Source organism: Clarias gariepinus, chromosome 7, assembly GCF_024256425.1.
Source record: "Clarias gariepinus isolate MV-2021 ecotype Netherlands chromosome 7, CGAR_prim_01v2, whole genome shotgun sequence".
Lineage (NCBI taxonomy): Eukaryota > Metazoa > Chordata > Actinopteri > Siluriformes > Clariidae > Clarias > Clarias gariepinus.
Window position 1 is genome coordinate 9,407,501 of NC_071106.1, and position 10,000 is coordinate 9,417,500.

General features: G+C 37.0%; 1 protein-coding gene across 1 annotated transcript in view; it reads left to right on the top strand.

The window, feature by feature from the left end:
- Positions 1-1,719, top strand: part of LOC128527721 (transcription initiation factor TFIID subunit 4-like) — a 115,304-nt gene extending 113,585 nt beyond the window's left edge. The window contains exon 13 of the mRNA XM_053500240.1: positions 1-1,719. This exon is cut by the window's left edge and continues 95 nt beyond it. Within this exon, the coding sequence (XP_053356215.1) occupies positions 1-70 (70 nt within the window). The 3' untranslated portion in view covers positions 71-1,719.
- The last annotated feature ends 8,281 nt before the right edge of the window (positions 1,720-10,000 follow it).

Below are 10,000 nucleotides of genomic sequence, written 5' to 3' on the forward strand. Positions count from 1 at the left end.
CATCTTCTACCTGGAGCAGGAGCGAGAGACGAGCCGATCGCTCCTGCTCTACCGTGCTCTGCTGAAGTAGCTCACGCCCAGCGTGCGAACACTAACCCAACTAAACTCAAGCAACATGGAATCGGTAGCCAACACGCAGCGACCTCCAGCTTCCTCCTGCAACGTGCCTTCAGCCAGGTTTCAGCTCTCCTGCTCCCTGCGTCTCTCGTCACATCCGCCTTGGGTTATTTATTTATTTATTTAAAACCACGGTTTCACTTTTTTTTTTTTCTTAAACGGAATAAGGATGAACTTATTTTTAACACGTGCCTGTAACGCTGAACGCCTTGAAGTGACCCTGAGTTTTTCGTAGAATGCTTTATGTAGAATTATTGTTCCACACTAAATGCATTACATTCAGACGAACAAAAAGCCCAACACGGTGTTTAGTTATTAACCCCTTCAGACCCAAAAACGCACTAACTTTACATAAGTATCGAAAAAAAAAAATGATTTAACTTTAAATATTTTAGTGAAATCATCATGTATAGGTAACGTTCAGGTTTAATCAGTATTTCCATAATGCTACATGTACATTAACAATGTCATTCTGTTCTCTACTCGACGTAAACAGCACCATGAAGCATTGTAAGCGTTGCCATGGTGATAGCATCATTTACACTTACAGTAGCTACGATGTTGACTGGTTCATGACAGAGCTACAAATCAGCATTACAAGTCAGCGTTTTTAATCGTAGCTTATTATGTTTTTTGCTACAGTGGTGAAAAGGTTATGGATCCACACAGGAAACCGCGAATTAGTACAAAAACTGATACAGTTTCATACATTATACTATATATTTTTACTTATCTTTGCAGTTTATTTGTTAGGGTTCATATTGTCCATTTAAGTCAAAGCTGAGGTGCCAACATTTACGCTTGAGTGGTAGAAGTTCATTTTTGAACTCAGTCCAACCATGCACTGAACGGAAAACTATATGAACTAAAGTACAGCTAAACTTCGGCATACGAATTCCTTAAAGTTGAAATTTCATTTTGCGAAACGCATTTTCCCATAGGAAATAATGTAAATGCAGATAATCCGTTCCAGCCACCCAAATATATCAGCAATATCACCAATTTCTAACACTACAATCATATTTTTGCATAAAAAACAATCAAAACATTTAGAAAAGACATTTAAATAAAGTAAAGTATGAAATAAATAAACATTAAATCTCACTTAACTTTAATTTATGATTCCTCTTGGAACCAGCTGCTTTAAAAACCAAACTGAAAGCGGCTCCCTTTTCTTCTTGCTGCGGTTCTTGCTAACATTCTCGGGACCCCATGGTGCTACATGTATGTCTTCACTTACAAAAATGCAAGGAATCCACAAAAAAAAAGTAAACTTGCTTCGCTTATGCAAATAAGTTTAATCTGCTAAGGGAAGGACACAGACTATGCTGGGGCAAATTTCTTGCAAAATATAAGGCGAAAATTCATATGCTGAGGTAACACTGTATGTAAGTGTAACTGTTGTAGCGCTCACTTCCTGTAAGAACAGAACTCTTTGACCTATGAATGGACGAACCCAACACTCAACACACAACTCTTACTGAGAACCCTCTGGTTTTAACCCTCTGGTGACCATCCCGTCGCCGCTATAAGACTGTGAGTGTTTTTTTTTCCTGATAACAGCGAAAAGAACTTCCCTATGATTTTTGATCATACATGTAAATGTAGTACATCATTTGACCCTGTAAAGGGTCCACTTTTCCAAGGCCCCAAAACACCCGTTAGACGTCAAAGCATTATTAATTAATAATAAGAACAAGAAAGTAAAAAGATCTGTAGACTATCTATAATTCTTTTAACTAAACCCTTGTAAAATATTCAAAAACATCATGTCTGTGAAGATTCTCAGTCATCCACGTGAGGTGATCTGGAAGTTCAATTATGTCACCTGGACGACCTCCTGAGTCTGACTAATACTTTAGACTTCATAAACATCTGTAGTGACATGATATCATGTGTGTGTCACTCCTGCGTATGATTAACCCTCGACCCATTTAACACTAACACGCTCCTCTAACCGCCAGTACACTTTATCTTTAATTGTTGAATTGTATATTTATTTATTTAATTAATTAATTGAAGAAAGAAAACCTTCCCAAGTCACATTGTACACAAAGTCTGAAGGGGTTAAATAATAATGATAATAATAATAATAATAATATTAATAATAGTTAAAATAAAAAAGGACACCTAATTAAAGATAACCTCAAAACTTTTAAAAGTTTAACGACACTTTGTTGTAAATATTTTTTTTTTTATATATATGTTTTCAATCAGCATGCGTTGTCACAATTTTAAATAGAGAGAAGTAACGAGTGTTCCTCAAAGATGATTAGAGACAGTACAGTGATGTGTCTGTGAGAACCGCACGCTCAACAGGTCACCGGTTAACGGTTACCAAAATAGCATTACGTCAATGGTGCAAGCATTTCAGCTCAGATTTCTGTCTAAACCCAAGAGACAGAATTTTTGGTTGCCAAAACTTTGTGGCAATGTTAGTTTTGCAACGTAATGAATGTTGGGACAATGTTGCAATGAGGTTGTTTTTAAAAGTTATAATGAGTTTTATGAAATGGCATCGGAAAAACGTTACCGTAGCTACATGATGATGGGACAACGTCGGACGAATACCGCTAATGTAATGTTGCAAACACGAATAGTTTAGAGAGGACCACCTGTAGGATTATAGAGGAACTGCAACATCTTAATAGCTCAAATGCAAACATACATGAATTTAAAATTAATTTAAAAAAATCTATTTTGGAATCAGTGTGACCAAGAATCACAAAAAAAAAAAAAAATCTTTACTGACCACTGTACCATAAAGGAGCCGCTTGTTTATGCGAGTAAAGGCTTGTACACAACAACAGCGGCATAAAAATAACCGGAAAACAGCGATTTACTAAAATGTAGAGGTGTTAAGTTCTCGAATATGCTCAAAGAAAGCGTTTATGGTTTGCAACATTATGTTTGGTGTCGTCCGTTCAGCGTTATTGCAACTTTTAGAAACAACACTGTCCTTTTGTTCAGAAACAAAACTATACTACAATGTACATTCAGCATTAGGGTTCCCACTGGATTTGCAGTTTATGATGATTATTCTAATCGTGTTAACTAACACAGCGTCCAAATATGAGCTTTTTATCGATTTAAACAGTATTTAAACAAAAAAGTTATTGAATTAGGATTGAAAAGTCCTGTACTGAGAAACCCAAAGTCAACTGCGGGAGAAAAACTGATCTAAGATTATTTACTTAAGAGTAAAGATCAAAGGTATTATACAGATCGGCTTTAGGAGAAAAACATGTTTTGGAAAAGACTGGACATAATGTAAGGTCAAGTCCAGAATTATTGGCACCCCTTTGTGAAAAAGAGTAAAAGTGACCAGCAGGTGCAAAGTGATAATATGAGTGTATTTATTCATCAGGAAAAACACAACACTGAGCATGATGATATAGGAAAATAATCACTGTTGTGTTGTGTGAAAGCAGTGTTTTTATTCCCCTTACACTACAGCAGTTTTAAAAGCCAAAATGTTCCGTCTCCCCACAGTGTTAATCACGACAGCACTCGCTGATCATGGACTAGTGAGCTTGCGCACAGTGTGTGGATTATTGCACAATATCATCTCAGCTCCTCCGAGGCATTCAGAAGGCAGCGTAAAGATTAGGATCATTATTTTGGGAAAAAATGTTAAAGATCTTAATCTTCTCGAAAATCTGATAGTCCTCACAACCAGATCAGAGTTCAGTTAAAGGTTGCGGGCAGGCACGACAGGTGACCCGGTGCTGACCGACGCGGGGTGAGGGTTTTACTGTGTTTATTCTTACTGCAGATTAGAACAGTGCTTAGTTCCCCAAAGTGTAATTTTCAGTACGTGAGTGTGTGTGTATATGTGAATGTACAGTCGAGTTGTAATATTTTGCTCAGAGGAGCGATCAGAATGTGTGATTGCACACTACAGCAGCACCAACAATGAGCTCGGGGTGTATCGGTGAATGTACACACTGCACGTCGCGCTGTTCCTGACGATCATCATCAGATCAGATCCTGTCATCGTCAGTGTTTTTCTGTCTAAAGGTTGAAATCGGAATTTGATTTCTTTATTATTGGTTTTTTTTTTTTGTTACACACACAATCAGCAATGCAGCTACTTTATTCTTAAGAAACAGACTATATGATGTCAAGGCAGCGATTTCATTCTGTTACTGATGCCATCATAAGATCTATTTTACTACAGAGTTATGTTATTCACTCTTTAACTTCACATGGTGTTTTCAAATATGTCTCGATCAGCTAAGGCGTGTCCGGTGTCTGAGGTTTAACAAAATATATATATGATTAAGGAAATTATAAAGATTTCCTATTGCTTTTTTAATTTTTTGAAACTATGTACAAAATTCAGCAGGCATTTCACTAAAAAAGTCACCTCAGATATTAAAGATGTCTTGGCTAATTGAGTGAACTCATAGGAAAAAAAAAAAAAAACTGTATATGTTTTATCTTGACTGAATGATTATTATAGGAAGTGTTCGGGTTATATAAATTACTGTATAAGCGTAATGTAATAGGATTTATTTCAGCTTGTTTGTACGCGCACAACCCTGACAGCTCCAGCTGTTATTCAAAACCTCAGTTTCCCAAATCCAGTTTTCACTTTCTACACTGCTTGGCAAAAAAAAACTAATCGTACACCCTTCTCACCCTGACACACTCGTCACTCTAACATTGGGTCAGTCTGGACTCTTCAGACCACATGACCTTTTTCCATTGCTTTAAAGTGCATTCTTTATGATCCCCAGCAAACTATAGTTTTTTTTCCTGATTAGTCTCACTGATTTACTTCCATATTTGGTCGTATTTAATTCCTCCCCATCACTAGGGGGCTCCCACATCAAGGCTACTACTACCACTCAGTCAGAGAGGGCAAAAGACGATCAAGTGTTTCCTCAGATGTTTCCAGCCGACCACATTCGGAAGACAGCGCTATCCACCCCTTCCGCTTGCGTGCACTCACAAATCTGATTAATGTGAGAGCAAGAGAGCCAATCAGCTCTCCAGGTCCTCGGGTGCGAGAGGCTACAGCATCACCGGGAATCGAACTAGCGATCTCCGGATGATAAGGCAAGCACTTTACCGCTTCGCTTCTTGGCAGTCCCTGCGTTAATGCTCTCACTTTTACTGTTAAACATAACTATGGTTTTTACTGGTGATTATCTTATGATGCAACTTCACCAAGAGTTTAAGTAATCTTTGTCCTGAGCACATTTCTTTCCTGAGGTTGACAGTTCAGCGCTATCGTTTCATGGATTAACAATGTGTCGGGCAGGTCTTAACCCTTAAATTCTTAAAGGGTGACTTTTTTTTTTTGCCCAGGCAGTGTATACAAAATGGAAAAGAGGTCAGTTTCGCCAGGTTCGAGGTCAGTCACCGGATCAGATATTAATCAATTTTTCATTGTTTATTATTGATTATTGATTATTAATCACATTTTTAGTCATTATCCCTTATACTGAAATCACGACATGATGTGTAACGACCGTAGCTCTTATTTGAAACACAATTTAACACACAAATGTTAAATGATGATAAAGGATGATGTCATAGAAGGTCGTTCTCTCCCTCTCTCTTCATATGTATGTTGAAGTGTATTATAAAGTTAAATTTATCGCTTGGTGTTCGCTGTTTATCCTGAGGCAGAGACAAAACCAATCCCCATAGACGTCACCCACGTGACATCACCTTGAACTGAATCACTGACTTCATTAACACTCATTGTTTTGCCGTGTGTCTTGAACCCGTCCACACTTTCCATTCAGTCTGGTTCTTAAAAAAATAAAAACAAACAGACAAAAGAGCGCTTTATTTCTATGCACATGATATGTTTTTTGTTGCTTGATAATTTGTAATTTATAATATTTTTTAACAGGCAATGTCAGAAACTGTCACTTTTTTCACTATTTGTTTTTTAATTACACTTTTTTTTGGTTAAAAGAAAAGCACTATCGTTTTGTTTTATATACATATAAATATATATGAAATAGCTAAAGTTATGTTACTAATGTATTCCAGCAATCAGCTGTGTCTGATTCTGCACCTTTGCCAGTATTGTCACTAGCAGTTAAAGGGAAATTTTTATTACTATTTATATTTTTTGTTTGTTGTCGTCATTGTTGTCGCTGTCGTTGCTCATCGGGACTGATGTCTGAAACATTTCAGGCAACGTGTTTCAACTATACGAACAAAGCATAGTACTTTAAAACAAAGCACAAATAAAACTATTTGTCCGGTTGTTCAGATCATTTTAAGAATTATTTTTTATGGTTTCAGAAATCAAGCAGGACATTTCTACTCCAGCTTTTTAGCCAAAATATTATTAGGACTATAATTAGGAGATGATGTACACAGTCAGGAAAAAAGAAGAATAAAAAAGAAATTGATGTTTTAATGGACAAATAATTTGTAAATATTGTTTACAAGACCATGTGTTTATTAGAACGACATTATTTTTGTTAAAAAAAAAAAAAAAACTCTGTACATATCCTGAAATATTTCCTGTTTGTGTGAAAAAAAAAATCTTCTGTATTTGTACCTATTTTGTAAAGAAATAAATGAGCTGTTTACTAAACTTAACGTCTGTCCCGAGTGTGTCGATGATTACTCTAAGAATGAGACAGTATGATGCAATTTAATTAAAAATACACATTGTATACATAGAAAAAGATCCAGAGTCCCTGGTTCGAACCTAAACTCGGGTTATTCCTCCAAACTGAAGCAACCCGAGATCATAACACTACCTCCAGAGGCTTGTACAGTCAACACTACACACGATCGCTTCCTGCGCGCTTCCCTTCTTACCCTGACGCCCATCACTCTGGAATTGTGTCAGTCTGGTCTCATCAGATCACATGACCCTTTTCCAATCGCTCCAAAGTCCAATCTTTATGCTTTCTAAAAAAACTGAAGCCTTTTCCTGATGAATAGCACTAACAAGTGGATTTCTGATCATGGTCATTTATGATTATTATTTTTTGGACCACATTTCACGAAGGGGTTTGACGGTTCAACATCATCATTCCAGGTTTCAATAATATATGTTGGAGAGCTCGTAACTGGATTCGAGTAACTAATGTGGGTTCAGTGCTTGATGCAGGTCAGTAATTTGACTCGTGTGAGAGCGTGACCTTTTTCTGACTAGGCACTGTATTATTCTGCATACATGTAAATAATTTATTTTAGTGTTGCAGAGATTCACAACAATCCTTTTTTAATACGTAAGAACTTTAACAAAGCATGTGAATATGTTGGTAAGGCTCAGTGATAAAATGGCAATAAAACATAGTATATTAAATATTTCCACATCATTTGAGAAATATAATTGTTAGATATGTTTTTTTTTAAAGATGAGATGTCAAAGTATTATTGTTATTATTATTATTGGGTAACAAAAAAAGGCAGCAAACTCATTTTTTTGTTGTTGTCGGGGTTTAATTTGGACTTTTTCCCAAAATTTACTCAATTTGACAAATTTTAAATTTAATTAATTAATTAATTACTAGTATTGATTAATGTACTAGTATTGCAATTTTTTATGGCAAACAAAACAAAATCAAAACTTTGACTCAAGTTTCACTAAAACAAAGCAGCAGCAGCAGCAGCAGGACCTCAACACAGACACTGAATAAAATCAAGCCCCGAACAGGTGAGTGTAATCAGAAGAGCGAGAGCATGTGACCGAGTCATGTGATCTGCCTGTGAGGCTGATGGGAAATTGAGTTCCAGACAGTCGTGTTGTGAGGCTGAAATAAATCCCTAGAAGATCAGAGACAACAGCAGAACAACACCGAGCTTCTGTTACTATAATGATTTTATTCTGTAGTACAATTAAATACAAACCTTTACTAAAGGTATATTTAATGTTCTTTTTTGTTTGTTTGTTTATTCTATTTTATTAATTTAGTTTCCATTTTAAAGCAGTTGCTTAGAAACTGATTCATCTGAGTTTTGAGTAACTGTATCAGAATTCCATTGGGGTTACACACACACACACACCAAGCTGTACAGTCTGGAACATTCCACATCTTGATGGAATGACTTTAACACGTTTTGATTTGCGTCTTTGATCCCATGAGGACATCTGAACAACTCACCCCAGAAAAATACCTCTGGACCTCTGGTTCCTCCCCAAATCCCAAACAACTGAACAACTATCTCCAGCATCCGAACAAACATTTGGAGGTAATTGTACAAATCTTGGACTCGCACAGACTCTCTATTGTTCTGGAATTAACCACCTGGAGATGCATAAACCTTGGTCCAGAAGGTTGACGTGAATCCTAGGAGAACAACAAAGGGACTGGAGGTATCAGATACCAAAGCAACGTTAAGAGAGTGAGCTTTTGTCATGACCTAAAAAAACTGTTATAAAGTCGTCTATAAAGCCAGACTGAGGGTGCGATCACCAGGCTTTGGAAGGAAGGAAGCCTCTCTGGTTAGATGAGTTAAAAGGGAATCTGTTTCGCTATTACGATTAGTATAAACAACTATACACAGTTTAATCAATTAAAGCTTATTTCCCTGATGAAATAGGATAAATAGGTAAAATACGAATGGTATTAATGGGAAAGATATGGTACAGTATGTACAGTAGGTATGACAGCATGGAGTGTGAAATGAGATGGTGTGTGTGACGGCAGCAGTGGTATTGTCCATGTTTTTAAGTGTAAAGTTAGTCCTCATTTGTGTTTAAATAAGAACCAGCAATGTGCAACCAGCAGTGTGTGTCATGAAGCCTTTTTTTCCATAAAGAGCACCAAGCTGACTGTGAAGCATGGGGGTGGTAGCATGTTGTAGAGGTGTATTTCTTTCTTTCTTTCTTTATTTTTAATGGTGCACTTAATAAAATAGACAGCATAATGAGAAAGGAATTATCTCAAGGCATGAAGATGTCAACTTCTAAAGTTGTACAGTAACAACATGGTTAAACATTTTACAACAGCTATGTTAGTATGCAGGCCTGCCCTACTTTAAACATTTGTAACTTGTAAATGCACAAATCTATGGAGATAAACTTACATTGGTTTACATCGTCACAGATCATATCGCGTCCTTACTGTATTTTTTACTTAAAATTAAAAAAGAACAGCAGATACAACAGCAGATAACCAAAAAAAAAACAAAAAACCGAGCCAATGACTCAACAACAGGCTCTATTCGAAATCGAGTGCAGGTTTTGTTCGGTTTTCTCTGTGAGGCACAGAGAGCAGTTATGTGGGAGTTTGCGTCACACAGTTAAACACTGATCACGCGGGACAGTTTGACGCTTTTACCGAGTTTTCTTCCAAAACAGCCCGAGTGACTCATTCTCCGTCCTCGGTTTCCCAACACTTACAGCCTCGCAGTGATGGACCGAGTGTTGCTGTTGGACTCGAGACTCACCCACACCCACATTTTGAGAAATTGTTAAAGAATTCCTTTACACTTCCAAACACACTGACTAACTCGCTAAGTTGAGGCCGAGTTGGAGTTTTGTGTTGCTTTTTTGATTGTTTTTAGCCCTCGAAACACAATAATAACAAGCTAATGTTAAGGAAATCACTTAAATCAAAGAAACAGTAAAACATAAAGTGAACTCTGAGAGATAAGGGCCTTGCTCAAGGGCCCAACTGGGACAACATGGGATTTGAACCTGGTACCTTCTGAAATGTTTCCAGTTTACACACCGTAGAGATGAGAGACGGGATGTTTCTTATCGCAGAACGTCGAGTTTGGTGTGTGTGTACAAGGGAATTGTGGAAAAACATTTTAACATCATGTGGATTGCTGTGAAAACCGTAAGAGTGAAAACTCAATGTAATCCTACGGTTGTGTGACAGATCCCAAACAAGAAACTTCCAAATGGTTGAGCCGGTACTCTTCTCTTCTCCTTTTCTCTGGGTTCTTT